At 26.5% G+C, this 22,661-nt stretch overlaps 1 protein-coding gene across 1 annotated transcript in view; it reads right to left on the bottom strand.

Annotated features, from left to right (window-relative positions):
- Nucleotides 1-4,223: 4,223 nt before the first annotated feature.
- The window catches only part of LOC135962855 (protein couch potato-like), a 37,294-nt gene continuing 18,856 nt past the window's right edge, over nt 4,224-22,661 (bottom strand). The window contains exons 2-3 of the mRNA XM_065514775.1: nt 4,326-5,448; nt 4,224-4,277 (exon numbers count right to left, since the gene is read on the bottom strand). Of these exons, the coding sequence (XP_065370847.1) occupies nt 4,224-4,277; nt 4,326-5,448 (1,177 nt within the window). The remainder of the gene's footprint in view (nt 4,278-4,325; nt 5,449-22,661) is intronic.

Below are 22,661 nucleotides of genomic sequence, written 5' to 3'. Positions count from 1 at the left end.
AACTTTTGAAATTAAGTAACTATTAAACAAACCAATATCAAAAACTTAAGAACTCTAATTGAGTAGTAAAGAGAACCAATTCCTTATTTTATTCAAATCTACAACATTTTAGTTTTACATATCTTTACAATTTACCACATGCTTCAGTTGACATTTACCCCTTGAAGTGTCTCTTGGGTTATATTGTTGCATGCGTGTGTTTTGCAGTATCAGCATCGAATCTTCTATTTTATTGCCATAATTTGAGTATATTTTTATGTATTTTTTTTTAAACATTCATAATATTTTATTTCCATTTTTCATGTGTTTCTCTTGAATATGGTTGTCATTGTTAAAAACCATAATAACTGAAAGCTCACGTATTCTTCCATACATTATGGTATTTTTTTTTTTAATATTTCAACAACAATATTGCATCGATTGACATTTTAAATGTAAAAGTATTTTATGGTTTATTTAAAAAAAAAAAGTTTTTAACATCGTTAATAAATTTTTGCCATAAAATTGTCTTTAAAATAAGTTTTAACATTAACATCAAGATTTTGGGTTTATTTTAACTTTTACAACTTACTTATTTTGTTATAGAAAGCTTTATTTTTAAGTATTTGGTTTATTTTATTAGTGTAATAAACGGTTTAAAATGTGTTAAGAATAATTAATAATAATCATACGCCTTAGTTATCATAACAAGCTAAAAATTGTAAAAATACTTTGAGTATATTTAAATCTTGCAAAATACTGATTGCATTAACATTAATTAAGTATGAAGACATTATAAAGGGCGAGACAAAATTCATCCAAGATTTGAATTTGCCTCCACATGTACTGTAAGGTCTTAGAAGCGAAAAGGAAATATATGTTTTTTTTTAAAGGAAAAATAACGTAGACCTTAAGGACTATTTATATTTTAACTTTCAGCTCATTTGGATCATAAATGGATTTTTGGGAATTTTTTTTTTGAATTTGAGACTCATTGAGGGCCACTTACTGGTCTCCATTAGGGCTAGAAAGCTAAGCAAATGTAAACAGTTTCCTTATGATATAAAACTTATTTGAATACCAACATTTTTAATATATTTATGCTCGATAAAGTGATTTTCGGAAGTAGTCCTTATATGCGAGCTATGACTAATTATGGAACGATTGCCTGTCGTCAGACAAAACTTGATTTAAACTATAAATACCATAGAGAAATACACATAGAGCGGAAACTAGAAAAAAGCTCAAACAAATATACGAGTATTGTTTTTGTTTTCTTATAGTTTTTAGGCAACTGAGTTAGGTTTTTGACAGAAGGGTTTCCGTTCTATGAGTATTTATCTATGATTTTGTATTCTCTTGTCAGATCTATCAGTGCACATAACCCTTAATAACAATTCCGACAGATATAACTCCAGCAATATATTGCTTTCTGTAAAAATTCCTGGATGTATTCATTGGAAAAACTTTACAAAATGTCTTAAAACTTTTAATTTATTTATGCATTGATTGAAGTCATGTCTAAAACCTTGATTTTTTTCTTATAACTTAATACAAACTAAACTCTGACCCACTTGTCTATAAAACAAAACTTTATTTTAAAAAGAAAATATTGTAAATATAAATGACAAACACAAAAATACATTTAAAATCTCAACCCACTTCCTCTCACTAACAAAAACTCAAGTAAATTTTAACAAAAAAATACAATTTTATTGGTTTCCAATGTTTTTATCTTAAAACACAAACATTTACACAAGAGAGTCTATATTTAAAACACAGAGTGTGAATGAATTTAATTTCCCTTAGCCAATATTGCTAATTCCCTTAGCAATAATAAAATGACAACTGCAACAACAACAAGAAAAAGGTAAAAACAATAAAAACTAAAGCATAACTGTAACTGTTTGTTACAGGCCTAAAACTAAAGCAGACTTTTTGAGGGAGGCTACATTAACCTCAAATATTTAATATAAAAGTTTGTAAAAATTTTGCAAACAAATGTTGCAATGTAATTTAAAATTCCCACCAAACAGGAAAACTCTCTAATGTAACAAAATATTTTAAGATTTTGATCACTTCTTTACCTATTTTTTCCACATAACTGAAGGTCATTTTCTTCTTTTTTGTAGCCGTCTGCTTCAATTACGATTCTTTGATTTGTTTGAAATTATTTTTCTTTTCTTTACTACGAAATTTTCTTTTAAAGTCTTTTTTTTTTCCTTCTTCTGGTTGGTTTTTGTGCTTTATGGAGTGTATTTTAATTTTAATGTAGACATTATGGTTTAATTTCTTTTTCCAAGTTTAACGAACATTCTCGTTAGCAAGGACAGTTTTATAGTTCATGAACAGCATAGAAAAAAACAAAAAAAAAATTGAGGAGAAAAAAAGTTGGAAAGAGCTGCTACTGGTAGCTAAGAGTTTGGTACTTCAAGCTGCAGTTTTCTTATTTGTTTTTCTTGCCATTTCATAGAAGGACATTAAAATTTATTTGCATAAACGAGATTTATGGTTGAATGAACTTTAAATTAATGATAAAATTGAGGAACAAATTTTATTTTATTCGTGGGAGAAAATTGGATAAAGAAAGAATGATATTATAATATGAGATGTAAAATCAATTGTTCGATTAAAATCTATTTGATTTTAAATGAAAGGAGATTTTGATGATGAAAATATAAATAAAAAGAATTTGATGGATTTTGAAGTTTAAATTAAATAAATTTAATACAAGTGTTAGGGAGAAACTTTAGAAAAATTAAGGAATATTGAAATATTTTTTGCTTTAAAGTTGCTTATGGGTATTACTAACAGAATGATTTGAAGAATATTTGAACTGTAAGGCTTTCATAACTTTTCTTAAATTAACTATTTATAGTAAACTTCAGGAAAATTAACTATTGGCAACAAACTTTTGCAAAATTTGCTATTTATATTAAATTTTTGAAAATCTTGCTAATTATAGTAAACTTATGAACATTGCTATTTATAGCTGAGTTTTATATTCAAGCTATTTATAGTAAATTTTTAGCAAATTTTGCTATCAACAGTAAATTTTGTGGAAATGAAATTTATAGTTAATATTTAGACAATTTTTCTATTTATAGCTACTTTTTAGATCTTACTATTTATAGTACATTTTTGGAGGGCTTGCTATTTATAGTAACTTTTTGAATCTTGCTATTTATAATAAATTTTTAAAGAGTTTGCTATTTATTTGTATTTATTGGGAAATCTTGCTATTTATAGTCAACTTTTGGCAGACTTGCAATTTATAGTCTACATTTGAAAATTAGCTATTTATAGTAAAAATAGTAAATCTTACCATTTATAGTAAATTTTTTGAAATCTTTCTAATTTTAGTAAGCTATATATAGTAGATTTTTGATATTCATTTTTGGAAAGTCTTACTATTTACAGTAAATTTTTGGAAATCCTATTATTTGTAGTCAACATTCACCAAATTTGTTATTTGTAGTAAACATTCAGATTTTAGCTATTTATAGTAAATTTTTGAAATGTTGCCATTTTTGGAAACCTTGTAATTATAGTAAACTTATGGTGATAGCCTACATATAACAGATTTTTGATATTCTGCTCTTTATAGTTAATTTCTGGACATCTGGCTATTAATAATTAACATTTAAAAAATATGCTATTTATAGTAAGTTTTTGGATCAGGCTATTTATAGTATATTTTTGGAAAGTTTGCTATTTTATGAAAGTCTTACTATTTATAGTAAATTTTTGGAAATCCTATTATTTGTAGCCAACATTCAGAAAATTTATTATTTGTAGTCAACTTTTGGAAATTAGCTATTTATAGTAAATTTTTGAAATTTTGCTATTTATAGTAAATTTTTGAAAATCTTGTAATTATAGTAAACTTATGGTCCCAGCTATATATAGCAGATTTTTGATATTCTGCTGTTTCTAGTAAAATTTTGGACATCTGGCTATTAATAGTTAACATTTAAAAAATTTGCTATTTATAGTAAGTTTTGGATCTAGCTATTTATAGTACATTTCTGGAGAGTTTGCTATTAATAGTAAATTTATGAAAGTCTTACTATTTATAGTAAATTTTTGGACATCTGGCTATTAATAGTTAACATTTAAAAAACTTGCTATTTATAGTAAGTTTGGATCTGGCTATTTATAGTACATTTTAGGAGAGTTTGCTATTAATAGTAAATTTATGAAAGTCTTACTATTTATAGTTAAATTTTTTGAAATCATGCTATTTATGGTATATTATTGGAATATTTGCTATTTATAGTAAACTTTTGGAAACGCAGCTATTTATAGTCAATTTTTGACAAAGTTAGGAAATTGTTTGAACTTACCTCTTCTTCATTACTTGCTGTATTAACGGAATCCATGCTTTGCGATAATCCTAGGGGTGCCAAAGACATTTGATTTTCCATTGTTGACGTGGTAGTCGCTGTTGTTGCTGTTGAGTTATTCGAGGAGTTGCTGTTGTTGCAACCGTTACTATTCACTGCTGTTAAGCTGTCGTTGGTTGTGACAGCTGCTAACGATGTAGCTGACGGTGTGGGTGTTGTAGTCTTCGACGAAGACGACGATGTATTGGAGTCGTTGGAATGTAGAGAAGCGTTAACGGTTACCGAGTTGGTGTTATTGATGGATGAGGTGGAGGACACCAAAGAGGCGCTGGGCGATGTAGTGGATGAGGGGGTAGTGGAACTTTGTTGGTTGCTTGTGGCAGTAGGTGTTGTCACCGCTAATAACTGTTGCTGTTGATGGTGTTGTTGTTGCTGTTGTTGTTTGTGATGATGCTGTTGTTGTTGTTGTTGCAAGTGTCTGATCTGTTGCTGTTGTTGTTGGTACTGTTGATGCTGTTGGTGTTGCTGGTAGATGTGTTGTTGCTGTTGCAATACCAAATGTTGCTGATGAGCAGCGTTTGCTGCCGCAGCTGCTACGGCTGCAGCGGCCTGTTGTTGTTGGTGGTGTTGCTGGTGTGTGGCTCCCTGACTGAACTGGTGATTGAGTAGAGCAGCAGCGGCTGCTGGATTTATGTGTTGAGCAGCAACAGCAGCTATATTACGTTGGTGTTGAGCAGCAGCGGCCGCAGCTGCTGCAGCAGCCACTTGTGTCTGGTGGTGGTTGTGTGAGTGGGCTGTAATGGCTGCTGTGGCAGCTAATTGGGCAGCAGCAGCTGTATTAAAGGCAAACTGTTGATGGCCGGCTTTCAAGGCGACTTGATGGGCAGCGGTGGCGCTAGCAGGTGCTGTGGCGTATTGTATTTGGGGTGTTAGTTGGGCTGCTGCTGGATTGGCGGCGTTTGCTGGTATAACCGATACAGCTGCGGCACACTGTCGTTTGGGTGACAACACCTGTGGGGCACTCGCTGGCGTTTGCGGCAGCGTTGGCCTGCGTTTAATCGCAATCGACGAAATGGTGATGGCTTTTTCGTACACGTTTGTCTGGGGGGGAGTGATTTTGGGGCTGTTGTAAATACACGTTTAAACAATTTTCAATTCTATCAATCTCCTGGTATTGTTTTTTCTCTTGTTTCTGTGCTATATTGCCGAATTATGGTTTTATGGCTGTTTTGCTTAAAATTTTCTACTTTCTACAACAAGCTGCCAAACATGGAGTGGTTTTGTGTTTGTTTTCTTTTTGGTCTTTGGTTTTAGAATTTATACAGAAATTCTGGGTTTTTAGTGTTAGTCACAATTTAAACTGCAAAGAGAAAAATAAATAAAAATTAATTAGTGTTTTCATATTTATAATTTTTTAGCATAATCTATGAAATCTTGTCAAAGTTTAAAATTAAAAACATATTAGACATAGTTTGTTACCGCGCTAAACATCAAAAGATTTGAAAACATGATTTCAAATACTATCCCAGCAAAATCTTGCTTTTCAAATAATCAAAATTCCTTATATATTACATTTTAGCTTCCAAAATGTTGTCTGGTAAGTGAGAAAATAAAACTGTAGTTTCAGCCGGATTTTAAGTAGCATCAATACAAGTTAAAACTTCACTACAAGGCTTTATCCAATATAATTAAAATTGTAATAGCTGTTTTTTGCTGGAATGTTTCATTTTCTAATTAATTTTAGTTTAAAGTTGTTCAATACTTTATTTTTAAAAGTGAAAGAAAGCTTAACAAAAGATGAATGATTTCATGTTTCTTTATTTTGTTTAACTAATCAGCACACATAAAATAAATGGCTCATTAGCAAAAAATATCGTTTAACAATTTAAAAAAACGATTTTTTTTGTTTGCTCATTTCTAGCATTCACTAAAAATATGATTGTAACAGTAGAAGTGTTATTTTCAACCAAAAAACATTAAAAACGTGCTGCGATGGAGCTATGGTTTGTAGGTGGTATATTTCGGTTAAACAACAGGTTTGTTCAAGTGAAAAGAGGCTAACTGATCTTGTGCATTAGTACACAAGCAATGAGTTTTAAAGAGGGAAAAATCCATATCTCACCTGAGTCTCATTCGTCTATTGACCGATTTTAATGATTTAAATAACGATTTATACTAGTCTAAATAACTAATGTTTTTGTTCTTATAAATGTTCATTAATCTAGAAAAGAATGTCACTCTTTATAAACCCTTTAGCATTTGCATTGAAGTTTTTTTTTTATAAAACTGTAAGTATTTATGACCACAATTATGTTTAACGTTTATTTACACTTATAATTGTTTACAAAATCTTAAAATAGATTAAAGAACTAAAATAAAAACCTGCAACCTTGACTGTATTTAAAATGTCTACAAAGTTTATTTTAAGATTATATATAATCATAAGTGTGTAAATCTTATACACAGTTTATGGCAATTTTTCTACTTAAAATAATAATTATGGCTATTTGGAATGATTATATACATACAATACAAATTTCTAGATATTATCTTTAAATATTTATTTATTTAATAATTTTATATTGGCAATATGTACAACTAAATAAGAGAAAACAACTAAAAACTGCTTAATCATGGTAAAATATTGAAGTTGTCTGTCTGCCTTAAATAGTTTGCAATGAATAAGCAGTTTTTAGTAAAAGATTTTTAAATAGCTAAATAATTGAAAATTTGCTATTTCTAGTAAGCTTTTTAAAGTTTTGTTATAGAAATCAATATTTCTGAAATTTGCTACTTATAAAAACTTTAAACACATTTGCTATTAATGGCCAATACATGGGAAATTTGCTATTTATATTTAGTAAACTTTTTGGAAATTTGCTATTTGTAGTAACCTCTTTAACAATCAGCTATTTATAGTAAATTTGCAGTTTGTAATAAAATTTTATTTTTATAGTCAACATTTTGGGAAACTTGCTATTTATAGCAAATTGTTCGGAAACTTGCTATTGTTTGGAAACTTGCTATTTATAGTAAAACTTTCGTAAACTTGGTGTTTACAATAAATTTTTCGGAAACTTGCTATTTATAGCAAATTTTTGGAAACTGGCTATTTATAGTAATTTATATTAAAACTTGCTTTTTATAGTAATTTTTTCGTAAACTTGCTATTTATAGAATATTTTTTAGAAACTTGCTATTTATAGTAAATTTTCCGGAAACTTGCTATTTATGGTAAATTTTTCGGAAACTGGCTATTTATAGTAATTTATTGAAAACTTGTAAATTTTTCGGAAATTTGCTATTCATAGTAAATATTTCGGAAACTTGCTATTAATAGTAAGCTTGCTATTTATAGTAAATTTTTCAGAAACTTGCTATTTATAGTACATTTTTCGGAAACTTGCTATTTATAGTAAATTTTTTGGAAACTTGCTATTCATAGTAAATTTTTCGGAAACTTGCTATTTATAGTAAATTTTTTGGAAACTTGCTATTTATAGTAAATTTTTTGGAAACTTGCTATTACAGTAATTTTGTTTTGCTATTCATAATAAATTTTTCTGAATCTTGCTATTTATAGTAAATTTTTTGGAAACTTGCTATTTATAGTAACTTTTTTGGAAACTTGCTATTTATAGTAAATTTTTCGTGAACTTGTTATTTATAGTAAAATTTTCAGAAACTTGCTATTCATGGTAAATTTTTCGGAAACTTGCTATTTATAGTAAATTTTTCAGAATCTTGCTATTTATAGTAAATTTTTCTGCATCTTGCTATTTATAGTAATTTTTTCGAAAACTAGATATTTAGTAAATTTTTCGTGAACTTGCATTTATATTAAATTTTTCGGAAACTTGCTATTTATAGTAATTTTTTTGGAAATTTGCTATTCATAGTAAATTTTTCAGAAACTGGCTACTTATAGTAAATTTTTCAGAATCTTGCTATTTATAGTCAATTTTTTGGAAACTTTCTATTTATAGTAATTTTTTCGAAAACTAGATATTTAGTCAATTTTTCGTGAACTTGCTATTTATAGTAAATTTTTCGGAAAGTTGATATTTATAGTAATTTTTTTGGAAATTTGCTATTCATAGCAAATTTTTCAGAAACTGGCATTTATAGTAAATTTTTCGAAATTGCTATTCATAGTAAATTTTTCGTAAACTTTCTATTTATTGTAAATTTTTCGGAAACTTTTGGAAAATTTTGCTATTTATTGCCAACTTTTGGGAAATTTGTTTGAAACTCTTTATCAAAATTTTTTTTTCAATTTCTTTCTCTGCAGCTGTAAATCAATTTTAAACAATCTTCATAAATCATCAAACAAATCTAATGAAAAGACAATAACTTTAAAATTGGTTAGTTTAATTTAGTTTAGTTCAAACATAAATATCATATCCAAACAAAACAAGAATTGCAAAATTTTGCTTTAATTAAAAATATATTTTTTATTTAAAATATTGAATAATATGTACAAATTTATTGTATCAAAAAAAATGTTTACCTATCTTTATAAATATATGTACATTTTGTATTGTATATTTTATAAGTTTTAATAATAAATACATACTATAGTTTATATCATCTAAGCAATTGCTTAAAAAGCATTTTACAATTTTATCAAAAAAATAAGCATAAGAGCTGTACGAATAGATTCTTGCATATTTAATATTTGATTTACTTGCAGTAGAGAAAAGAAAATAAATATATTTTTAAATATTTTTTTTTTTGGGGGGTAAACAAACCCTACATTGACTTTCCCCATAACCATAATAATCCCTAAAATACTGTTTAGTTTAGCAGAGTTGAGTGGAGTTTATCACAACAACTAAACTACTCTCTTAAGTATTTTGCATATATTGTCGATTTTAGCATACAATATGTAGGTAAATATAAGTTAACTGTTAGAAATATATAGAAATAAATACATACATATGTTTTAGTATGTATGAGCTATTTTTATTTTTTATTAGTATTTGTTAGAATTTTAATACATATATTTTATTTTAAATGTATACTAAGTATGAATGACTAGTTATTTTAGTTTGATTTAAGGATGTTTTTTGTTGTATTGCAAATATGTATGTATGTTTAATTCATTTTAAAATTTTTTTCTATATTTAAATAAGATTTATGTTCAAATCGATTTAAAAATGTCAGAAATATAGAAAGTCTCGCTTTTGAAACATTGTGAAATGAAAAACATTAAATTTATTGTTGTTGGATGCCATAATTCTTGGTAATTCTTTTTCGATCTTTGCTGGATTTTTCATTCCGATATTTCAGAAACTCAGAAATTTCCTCTGTGGTTTCTTGAAAGCTTTCGAAAATATCAACAGAATTTATGTTTCGGTAAGAAATATTTTGAAACTTTTTGCTTATATTTTATAACATTTAACTCATTTACACCTTGTTTGTTATAAAAAAAATATTTAAACCAAAAATAAATCATATTTAATGTTGGACTTTTGAAATTTCACTTTATTATATATTTAACTTTCCAAACATTTGTTATCTTTTATTTGTATTAAAACTATGATTAGTCTATTTAATAAACAGTAGAGAACAAAATATGTTAGAACATTGGCTATTCAAGTAAATTTTTCGAAAATGCTATTTATAGTAATTTATAGCAAATTTGCTATTTATAGCCACCCCTCTTGAAGTTTGTTGTTTATGCTCAACTTTTGTGATTTTTATGGTTAATTTTCGGACCCTATGCTATTTGTAGTAAACGTTTGGGAAATTTGCTATTTACAGTCAACTTTAGAGAATACTTGCTATTTTTTTATGTAATCTACTATTTATAGTTAAATTTTAGGAAATTTGCCATTTATTCATTGTTTTGGAATTTTTCTATTTTGAGTAAATTTTTAAAAATTTGCTAACTATACTCATCTAATGAAAAAATTGATTTTTATGGTAACCTTTTTTGAAGTATTCTATTTAAGGTATACTTTTGGGAAATAGCTATTTACAGTAAAGTTTTGAGAAATTTTCTATTTATAGTCTTCTATTAGAAAATGTGCTATATTATAATAAGTTTTGAGAAATTTTTTTTTTTTTAGGAAATTAGCTATTGATAGTCAACAATTGGAAAATTTTCTATTAATAGTAAATTTTTGGGATATTTACTATTTATAGTACTTTTGAGAAATTTGCTATTTATAGTCAACTTTTGGTTAACTGCTATTTATAGTCATCTGTTAGGAAATTTGCTATTTATACCCAATTTTTGGGAAAATTTCTATTTATAATCAACTATTGGAAAATGAGCTACTTTTGGGTAACTGCTATTTATAGTCATCTATTAGGAAATTTGCTATTTATAGCCAATTTTTGGGAAAATTTCTATTTATAATCAACTTTTGGAAAATGTGTTATTTATAGTCAAATTTTGGGTAACTGCTATTTATAGTCATATATTAGGAAATTTGCTATTTATATTAACTTTTTGGAAAATGTGCTATCTATAACCCATTTTTGATAAATTTGCTATTTATAATCAACTTTTGGAAAATGTGCTATTTGATAGCTCATCAACTATGATAGTTGATATTAACTGATATTTAATGTCATCTATTAGGAAATTTGCTATTTATAGTCAACTTTTGTGAAATTTGCTAATGAAAGTCAACTTTCGGCAAATTTGCTATTTGCTAAGTTTTGGGAAATTTTGTCTTTATATTCAATATTTGATCAATTTGATAATGTTAATCAATTTTGCTATTTATAGTCATCTATTAGAAAATGTGTTATTTATTATATTCACCTTTGGAAAAGCTAGATATTTTTAACCCATTTTGGAAATATTTGCTATTTACAATCTACGTTTGATAAATTTGCTATTTATAGTAAGGCTTTTTGAAGTTAGCTGGAAATTTGCTTTTGGAAAATTCCAGTTTTGAAAAATTTGCTACTTATAATTATAGGGTAACAGCTATTTATAGTCAGAGATTAGAAAATGACCTACTTATAGACAAGTTTTGTGAGATTTATAGTCAACTTTTAGGAAATATGCTATTTATAGTCATAGATTACAAAATGTGCTATTTATAGTCATGTTTTGGAAAATTTGCTATTTATAATCAACTTTTGGAAAATGTGCTATTTATAGTCAGCTTTTGGATAACTGCTATTTATATCATCGATTAGAAAATGTGCTATTTATAGTAAAGTTTTGGAAAATTTTCTATTTATATCAAACTTTTGAAAAATTAGCTATTTAAAATCTGCTTTTGGAAAATGTGCTATTGGAAAATGTGCTATTGGAAAATTTGCTATTTGTTAATTTTAAGGAAACTTAACATACATATATAGTAAAATAGTCACAATTTTTATATTTATCGTAAAGTTTATGTGTTTAGTATACACAAAATCCATAGTAATACAAATTTTTCGTTTAGTTTTCTTAACCACTGTCTTTCCAACCACAAACATTTTAGCACTCTTAAAAAGAATAAAACACAGCAACGTAAAAGCCCTGAGGCTTTAATATCATTAAGCTGTTTATATTGGGTTTAATTTTAAAGAGAGATGAGCAACAGCAGCCAGATAAAAAAAAATTATTAAATATAATGATTCTAATCATTAAAGAAATGAGAAAAAAATACATTTTTATTTTATATATATTTGTTGGCATTTTAAATTCAGCCCACATGCAAGACAAACATTTTAATTTACAAAGTAGTTTCTTACCAAAATAGGTGAAGATGACTATTAGCTTTTTCAAATACTGGTAATAATAACTGGCATGAAGTGTAGGAGTTTATTATAAACAAAAAAAACAAAAGTGTTAATTTTTTTTAATAATAATAAAGCTAATAAGAAGTCAACAAAGTGTTTTCATAATATCTGTATTATTCACTGCATTATTTCTTTTAGAGCTTTATATGAAAATTATGTTGCTGCTATAGCAAAACTTTTAATTGTTTACAAGTATTCATTTCAATTAAATTTTTAATTAGTGTACATTTAACAAGCTTCCACTGTATTTTTTAATTACTTTATTACTTCTATAACAATTTAAATTTTGTGCTAAAAACTCATCTCTTGTCCCTCTCTTTTTGTTCATTAATTCTAAAAATCTTTTCTATTACAGATTTAATCTATTTCAAGCAGTATTTGTGCTCTATTTATCTCTATTTACCTTCTTTTTTTTTTGTATAAATAATTTGGTTTTTATCATTGCTGTGTGTATATTTATTAATGTTTATTAAGCTTGTGTCTTTTATTTTAATTATTATAATTATTTCTATTATTGAGCTTAAGCCCTCAGATAAATTTCACAAATTCATTATGTCAATCTCAAGTATTGTTGTATAGCACTGAAATTCATTAATATTCATGATATTTTAAATGTGGATTTGTGTTTATTTTTTTCAATGTTGGCCTTACTAATAAAGAGATGAATGATTGGGTAAATTAATAAATGAATGAATGAGGTTTAATTGAAATGAGGGGCAGAATTAGTTATTCATAATGTTTGAAGGGGAACTTAGCAAATGTTGTGTTAGAAGCTTTGAAAGAAAAGATTAATAATATAATTCTTGTTCTAAATCCTCTTGGTATTAAACTAAACTTCACATTTTATACCCCTTGAATAAATTTATTCTTTGCTATTTTCATTCCACTACCTTGAGAATTGTAGTTAAAATTTTATATTAAAGTTTTATTTGTAACAAATTCTCTATATTTGCTATATATACTCGTATGTCAAACATTTTTCACAAACCACAAAATAATAGACATTTTGTCATTTAATACAAACTATAACATATTTATTGACCACAATGTATTTTTTCTAGAGAGTACTTTCAAAAGCAGATATAAGCTAAAATATATATAAGAAAAATAATTTTAAACAAATAAAAAAAAGTAAGCAAAAAGGCAAAGAGAAGGCCACAGTGGCTAGAAAGTACTTTAAGGTCAAAAAATTACCCGTTTAGGTTTTAGGAACATTAAAGAATTTAATATATATAGTTAAGTAGAGTGTTAATAAATATTTTTTTGTAATAAAGAATAATTTTAAGAATTCATATTATAAAATATTTAAAAATGGATAAAAATCTTGCCCAAAAAGTACTTATACTAAAATTTTGCAAAAAGGCTTAACAAATAATTAGCATTTGTAAATAGATAAGAAATTTTGGTAATTTTTTTAAAAAAATTACTTTTAGTACTTCCTATTTAAAAATCGGGTAAAAATCTTCGCCAAAAAGTACTTTTACCAAATTTTTACAAAAAAGGCTTAACAAATAAATAATATTTTTTTAAAACTTTTATACTAATTCATTTCTTTACATAAAAACAAATTTTGGTACACTTTTTAAAAAAGTACTTTTAGTACTTCCTATTTAAAAATCTTCCCCAAAACGTATATTTACTAATTGTTTTTAAAAAAATAATTAGCATTTTTAAATAAATAAAAAATACTGGTACTTTTTCAAAAAAAGTACTATTAGTACTATTTAAAAATTGGGTAAAAATCTTCCCCAAAAAGTACTTTTACAAAATATTTCCATAAAAGCCTTAAAATATAATTAGCATTTTGAAATAAATTTATTTCGTTAAAAAAAACTAATTTTAGTACTTTTTTTCAAAAAGGTACTTTTAGTAGGTACTTTCTTTCAAAAAATAAAATTTCAAAAAAATGCTTTACTTTAATTTGCCGACAAATCAGGACTCTGATTATATATCTAGAAGATTAAGTTAAGAAATGTTATATAAAAAAGTACTTTATTTACAACTATTTTAAAAATTTCCTTTACAATTTATATGATTTTATATTTCCCATAACAAACTTAATACTCCTCTTTATTGTATGTAGAGTTCCTAAAAATAACCAACTCTTAGTTTTCTAAAATAAAACTCATGGTCTGCTGTTAAAATGAAAAACTACTTGACAATAGTTTGACAGTTTAGTTTCAAAGTTTCCCTCTACTATATATATATATTCTTGTGAAGTTTTCATTTTCACATTTTGTGGCCAATAAAATGTATAAATCTAATTAAAAGAGAATTAAATGAAGAGGAAATGAAACTACTGCTACTACTAGAGTACAAAGCAATGAACGTAGAGATACAAGTGCAAAATAAGTTCAACTACTATTTGAAATATTGCGGGTAAATAAGGCAAAAAGAATGAAAAAACAAATGAACTTTATTTTACTAATAACTAAAGATGAGTTTGAAAAATAAAATACAAAAATTTAGAGGAAAAATAATTAAGTGAATTGAAAGGAAGTTTTTCTTTATTAATTGACATTTCAATAACGTTTAAAAAAAAGTAGTAGAAGAGCAGATACTATGTGTAATGAGAGTGAGTATTTTATACATTTTATACACAGCTACTTAAATCAATGCTTGAAATTTTTATAGTCAAAATGTTAAAAAGGGAAAAATTGAAAATCAAATATTTATCCAAATTCAAAATTTAAACTCTATAACACCTTTTCTATAGCCTGGGCCATTGATAAAAATCCGTTTAGAATTTGCAAATTTATTGCCTCTTCGAAAATTCCCCACTGTGCGTGGTTACCTTTATGTTGCTAATTTTAAACGAAACTAAAACGTGGTTACTTTTATACTAAAAATTGAAAACAAAACGTGGTTACTTATATATATTTAAAATTGGAAACAAAATATGGTTACTTTTATATTCCAATTTTGAAACCAAACTTGGTTTCTTTTATATTCCAATTTTGAAACCAAACTTGGTTTCTTTTATATTCAAAATTTGAAACCAAACTTGGTTACTTTTATATTAAAATTTTGAAACGAAATGTGGTTACTTTTATATATTCTAAATTTTAAACCAAACGTGGTTACTTTTATATTCTAAATTTGCATCAAAATGTGGTTACTTTTGTATTCCAATTTTGAAACGAAATGTGATTACTTTTATATTCTAAATTTTAAACCAAACGTGTTTACTTCTATATTCCAAATTTTAAACGAAACGTGGTTACTTTTATATTTAAAATTTGATACCAAACGTGGTTACATTTATATTCAAAATTTGAAACTAAACCTGGTTACTTTTATATTCCAAATATGAAACTTTTATATTCCAAATTGTAACCAAACTTGGTTACTTTTATATTCCAAATTTGAAACCAAAAGTGGTTACTTTTATATTCCAAATTTGTAACCAAAAGTGGTTACTTTTATATTCCAATATTGAAACTAAACTTGGTTACTTTTATATTCCAATTATGAAACGAAACGTGGTTACTTTTATATTCCAAATTTAAAACCAAACGTGGTTACTTTTATATTTTAAATTTGCGAGTCAATGTGGTTACTTTCATATTCCAAATTTGAAACCAAACGTGGTTACTTTTATATTCAAAATTTGAAAGCAAACGTGGTTACTTTTATATTCAAAATTTGAAACCAAACGTTGTTACTTTTATATTCAAAATTTGAAACCAAACGTGGTTACTTTTATATTCCAAATTTGAAACCAAACCTGGTTACTTTTATATTCCAATTATGAAACGAAACGTGGTTACTCTTATATTCCAAATATGAAACGAAACGTGGTTACTTTTATATTCCAATTATGAAACGAAACGTGGTTACTCTTATATTCCAAATATGAAACGAAACGTGGTTACTTTTATATTCCAATTATGAAACGAAACGTGGTTACTTTTATATTCCAATTATGAAACCAAACGTGGTTACTTTTATATTCCAATTATGAAACGAAACGTGGTTACTTTTATATTCCAAAAATTTGAAAACAAACCTGGTTACTTTTATATTTCAAATTTTAAACCAAACCTGGTTACTTTTATATTAAAAATTTTAAATACTAAAGTCGAGAAAAGAACTTTACTATTGCACATTAAGTACTAAAGTCGAGAAAAGTACTTTACTGTTATTTCGATTTTACATTTTTATTTTTAAAAGATTTAAAATTCTATAGTGACAACAATTTAAAGTACTTAGTTTTCAGAAAAGTAGCTTTAAGTAAAATTTCAGTATTATGTTTAAACATTTAACATTTTCATTTCAATTTTTGGTACTTTTTTCAAATGACGAGAGAAATTTCAAAAAGAAAATTTTTAAATTTCTTTTTTTTTTATTAGCTACACTCACAAAAAATATGTTGTGTAATCATTGTTTGAAAACAAAACCCTGCTTATAAAATACAATTGTCATTTGATTTATTAAAAAGGTAGAAAAAGTTTTTATTTTCATATTAATGGTCTACCTCAACTGTTGTTTAATAGTATTTGTTTCTAAACAGAAATTATAGAAAAGTCATGCTTCAATTATTAAGGTTTTCAATTTCCTATATGGAAAAAAATAACGTCAAACAAACAAAAAAATAAAAATTTTTAAATCAGTAATATAATTTACCTTATGACAACCGTTATTATATGACTTTTATTATTATTATGATTACGATTTGTATAGATACCGAGAAAAACTGATTTGAAAAACAAACCAAAAACTACGTAGATGAAGTTTTATATAATGACACATCTAAACCACAAATTGTAGACAGATTTTTATTTATTTTTTTGTTTTCCGATTTTTGTTATTTCTTTTTTGTTCAACCTCTTCCAATGAATATATTGCATTGTCACAATTGTTGACAGTTATTTGATATTATTTACGTTACAGAAAAAAAAAGTATAGAAAATAAGAGAGAGACGATGTTGAGACTGTTATTATTGAGAAGTGGCTAAATAAATATTCACAGAATTATAGGGAAATAATATTGACAAATCAAAGAAGCAAAAAAAAAAATATAAAAATATGAATAAAAGGGAATATTATGGTGAAATGTAAACGACAAATGATTATTCTTTAGAGATATTTATGTAGGTATTTTATAATAAACATACAATTATGTTGGATTTTTGTATTAATATTATTATGTCTAACTATGAAAATAACAAAGAAATGAATATTTGCAATTTTACATGGGTAAATAAAGGAATAAAGAATTTAAAGTGCTGGCACTATGGGTGTTAATTTGGTGTTTTAAAAGAAGGGGGATACTTTTAAGTTCCTAGTAAAAAATGATATTAATTTCAAAGCATTTACGAAAAAAAAAATATTTTTTTTTTTCACTTAGAAAAATTAGATTCTTGGAAGTTGTTTGGTAAGCGAATAAATAAAACTCACTCAATACAGCTTAAAAATTGGCATTTACCATAGAAAATCAAGTAAGAGAGCTATATTCGGCTGTGCGGAATCTTATATATCCTTCACCAAAGTATAGTTTTAGACAAAATTTAAAAAATATTTTTTTTTGGCGAAAAAAAAATTTTGAAAGAATAAATTAAAAAACTAAATTTTTAGGAAAAAACAAGTATGAATGAAATACATAAAATATTCTCGTAAAAAAAAATGTTTGGAGAAAAACTCAGTTTAAAAAATATTTTTTCCCGATTTTGACCCCTTGTAGGTTCGAATAACTTTGGTTTTATATACGTCGTTTGAAAGGTCTTTGAAATATCTATCATTAGATATCCATATTGTCTCTATTAATGATTTAGCAATCCAGATATAGATCAAAATAACAAAATCGAGGTAGTCATGGTATTTTGCTTATATCTCAGTCATTTATGGACCGATTTTCTTAAAATTAAATAGCAACCGAACCGGGACTATAGCAGATATATTGATCATACATGTAAGATATTTGGGGGCTTCAGAATGATGATTTCAACACACAGACGGAGGGATGGACATTTCTATATCGACTACTTTATATACAACCTCTCATTTTTCATATGAATTTCTTCATAATTTTCTATAGCTTAGTGCTAGACCTCAAACCCTGCACCTTATAACGAAAAAGTTTTGCTTAACATGCAAAAACTAAAACTACAACATAATCTTTGCCTGGTAATCTGTTCAATAGAAACTTGCCAGTTATGAGTTTCAATCAAATGTGTGTGTATTGACTAAACAAAGATACAAGTCATTTTTGTGGTTTTCCAGAAAATTCATAGAAAATATAAAATTGTAAACAAAACAAAATAAAAAAATCATAAAAAATATTATAAAAATGTCATATTTGCTAGAGTTAAAAGGGACAGACAAAAAAAGCCACACACACCACATATTTATAGACATAATGTACTTGTAAAAATAATAAAAACTCTGTGGTCTGTGTTAAATCTCTATAAACAACAAAACATAATAAAAATTCCTTAAACATTTTCAACTTTAATAACATTTTGAGTTTAAAATAACATATTTTTTTTGCTATTATTTTTTTCACTAAACATTATTATATCATTTTTATGCTTTTTACTAAAGGTTTTTTCTCTGTAAGTTCATTCATTCATAATTTTAGTTTGTTGGTTTAGTGATGCCTTCATTATTTTGTTGGTTTGTGAAAATTTAATGAGTCTATTGACTTTCATAAATCCAAAAAGTTGTTGTGTAGCAGCACAAAAATGACCATAACCTTAGGGTGTTTGTTTCTGTTTTTGGTTAAAACTCATACAAAAACAGGCAGCAAAACAACAAAAAAAAAGGTTATTCAAAACCAAGATTTGCCATTAAGTTTATGAGTTTTATGTTACAAAAAGAAGCTACATAAAAACTGGTGTTCTTTTTATTTTCCTTTCTACTCTTTTTAATCTTTTTGTTAATTTCTTTTAGATTTTGGCAACAGTAGTAACATTTAGAGTGCGGTATTATAGAAAAAAAGGGGTGTATGAAAGAAAATGTTTCACAAAAAAGTGTGTAATTTGTTAGCAGATTTTAATATTTTTTTAGTTTAGAGACATACAAAAATTAGTTCTTAAAACAAATGGAAATTAACAAAAAAAAAAGTACTTTTATAAAAACTATATTTAAAATCTTTTTATACCCTTCACCTTCGTGAGAAGGGTATATATAAGTTTGTCATTCCGTTTGTAATTTCTACATTTTTCATTTCCGACACTATAAAGTATATATATTCTGGATCCTTATAGATAGCGGAGTCGATTAAGCCATGTCCGTCTGTCTGTCTGTCTGTCTGTCTGTCTGTCTGTCTGTCTGTCTGTCTGTCTGTCTGTCTGTCTGTCTGTCTGTCTGTCTGTCTGTCTGTCTGTCTGTCTGTCTGTCTGTCTGTCTGTCTGTCTGTCTGTCTGTCTGTCTGTCTGTCTGTCTGTCTGTCTGTCTGTCTGTCTGTCTGTCTGTCTGTCTGTCTGTCTGTCTGTCTGTCTGTCTGTCTGTCTGTCTGTCTGTCTGTCTGTCTGTCTGTCTGTCTGTCTGTCTGTCTGTCTGTCTGTCTGTCTGTCTGTCTGTCTGTCTGTCTGTCTGTCTGTTGAAATCAGTTTTCTGAAGACCCCAGATATCTTCGGGATCCAAATCTTCAATAATTTTGTCAGACATGCTTTCGAGAATTTTGCTATTTAAAATCAGCAAAATCGGTCCACAAATGGCTGAGATATGAGGAAAAAACCAAGACAACCTCGATTTTTGACCTATTTTTTACCTATATCTGGATTACTAAGACATTAATATAGACAATATGGATATCTAATGATAGATATTTCAAAGACATTTGCAACGACGTATATAAGACCATAGAAAGTTGGACCTACAATGGGTCAAAATCGGGAAAAAAATTTTGAACCAGATTTTTTTTTTTTAAAAAAAAAAAAAATTAAAAAACAAAAAAAAAAATTTTAAAATTTAAAAAAAAAAATTTTTAAATTTAAAAAAAAAAAAATTTAAATTTAAAAAAAAAAATTTTTTAAATTTAAAAAAAAAAAAATAAAATAACAATCGAAAAATTTTTTTTTTTTCCAAAAAATTCAAAAAACAACTGGAAAAAAAATTAAATTTTGTTTACCTAAAAATATTTAAAATTTTGAAGTATAATTTGGTGAAGGGTATTTAAGATTCGGCACAGCCGAATCTTGTTGTTTTCTACTTGTTTAAGTTAATTTTTCTATCCAAATATCGCCTAGCCTAAACTCTAAAAGATAGAGATATGAAATTTGGTTCACTATGTAGATACACTAAGAAGGAATTTTTGTAAATTCTATGGTTTAAAGGGTAGAAACGGGTAAAATCAGCAACATTATATCTTCTAAACTAATACATATATAAACAAAACCTTAAATGTATTTTGATCTACTTAAAAAATTAGCAAATAGATCTTTAGTACTTTTTTTAAATTCGAACCATTTAGGGGAGAAAAATGGTACTATGTGTCGGTACTTTTTTTTGCAACTTATGTATCTTTTAAATCCATAAATATAGAAATAAAGTTTAAATCGTTTTCTTAACAAACACGAATTTGGTACTTTTTGGAAGTGGTAAAACTTTATTTAGTTTTGGTACTTTCTTCATAAAATATGTTTTTCTTTAAATTGATTATGCTGTCACTATGATATTAAAATATATATTAATAAAATTTGTATTATCTGAATTTGAACAAAAAAAGTACCAAAATGGAGTTAAAACGGAAGCAAATAATTAAGAAAATAAATAATAAAACTGAAAATATTAAGCAAATTTGATAAAATTTTAAACATTGGGTCCTCTAGTCCTACAAAAATTAACTAGCAGATTGTTATGTGGAACTCGTGAGCCAAATCAGAGAAAAAAGTTTGGTACTTTTTAAAACATATGTTCTTTTTGAAAAAAAAAAACAAAAATATTCGCCTAAATGGAGAAAAGATAAATTCGGCGAATATGGCCCCTTATTAAAATTCTCAATTTGGAACAAAACTTTCCAAAAGGGAGTAAAAGTGAGGAAATAGATTTTATTCGAAATTATTAAGCAAATTTTGATCAAATTTTAAATATTGGTTTCTACAGTCAGGGAAAAATTAACTATTAAAGACTGAGCCAAATCAGGGAAAAAATGTTGGTATTTTTTAAAATTTTTTATCTTTTTTTAAATTTATACAGACTTGAAACATTTGGCTCTTATCAGTGTAATCAAAAATATTCCAAACTTGACGTAACGAAAGAAGAAATTCCCTGCTTAAGGTACCTTTTAAAATTTTAATTTATATAACATATCAACAATGTTGATAGTAATTCGCTATTCGCCAAAATTATGGCCAACAAAATAGTTTTTCTCGAAAATCTCAAAATTTAAATCGCAGGTAAGGAAAAACTGTAGGAGGTATTGACATATTTTTTTCACATTTTTATTCCCTATTATATTCTGAATAAATCCCTGTGCGATGATCAAAAAATTCTGAAATTTGTTTAACAAAATTTTTAAAAATTTGAAAATGGAATTTTGAAACTGCCGTTAAATTTAAATTTTTTGGTCATACCTGTGAATAGGTAAACGTTATCCTACGAAGACAAAAACCCATATACAAGTAACTATGGATATATTTTAATTAAAAATAGCTTTTATTTTAATATTTCTCAAAATATGTTAATTTAGTGCCTACATTTCTTGTTCTAGTGGCCTGAGAAACATCAATGGTCTGGGGAATTTTTAATGACTTTAACATTTTTTAACCATTTTTTGTATTTGTATATTTCATTACATTATGTACACATTTCGATTATTTTATATTAAATTGCAAAAGTAATTATTTAATGGCAACATTTTTACAAAAATTGAAAAAATAGCATTTCTCCCCCTTGTAAATGTTCTCACGAATTTTTAACCGATCGAGCTCAAACTTTTGTCAATTTTTTTTTATCCTAACCTCACACAAAACTGCCCTTCATTTTTGAAACAGATAAGTTTTAAATTTTTCCATACATTGAAGGTCCACCTTAATCAACATAAAAGTTAGCTGATATGCTTCAGAGTGAAGATAGAATTAAGGAAAGGGTGCTTAAAGTTATAAAGGTACCACAAAGTGAGAACAAATAGTACTTTTTGAATTTTCATCCCAATTTTTTTTTACCAAATTTTTTTTGTTGAATATAACTTAAGAATGCTGGATTTTTTAAAATGTTTAGCTTTTATTTTGAAACATTTGGACAATATAAATTTATTCAAAGTATTGGCCATTGTTAGCTAAGACAGCCACAAATGAACTGCTCGTCTATTGAGGACAAGAACGAATCAAGCCAATTTCAGATACTCTGTTCTGAAATGAAGCGAATCCCACAAAGAGCGTTCTCCATCGACCGAAACAAATAGTAATACGACGGGCAAGGTCTGGACTATAAGGTCAGGCAAAACTTCCCAAGCACTAGTTACTAAATAGTTTTTCAACATTTATTGCGCCATAAGTCCGAGTCATGTCATGATGGCCAATGCTCTCTTCAAACGAATCAATTGCGTTTGGTTTCGTGTGAAGATCTACTCATAGTATATAGGATCGTTTTGGTCGCACCAAATACAGAACATTACCTTAGCGCCATGGATATTTGACT

The sequence above is a fragment of the Calliphora vicina genome, chromosome 1 (assembly GCF_958450345.1).
Source record: "Calliphora vicina chromosome 1, idCalVici1.1, whole genome shotgun sequence".
NCBI classification, from domain to species: Eukaryota; Metazoa; Arthropoda; class Insecta; order Diptera; family Calliphoridae; genus Calliphora; species Calliphora vicina.
The sequence above is the reverse complement of the archived record's forward strand: the minus strand, read 5'-3'. Positions and strand labels throughout refer to the sequence as shown.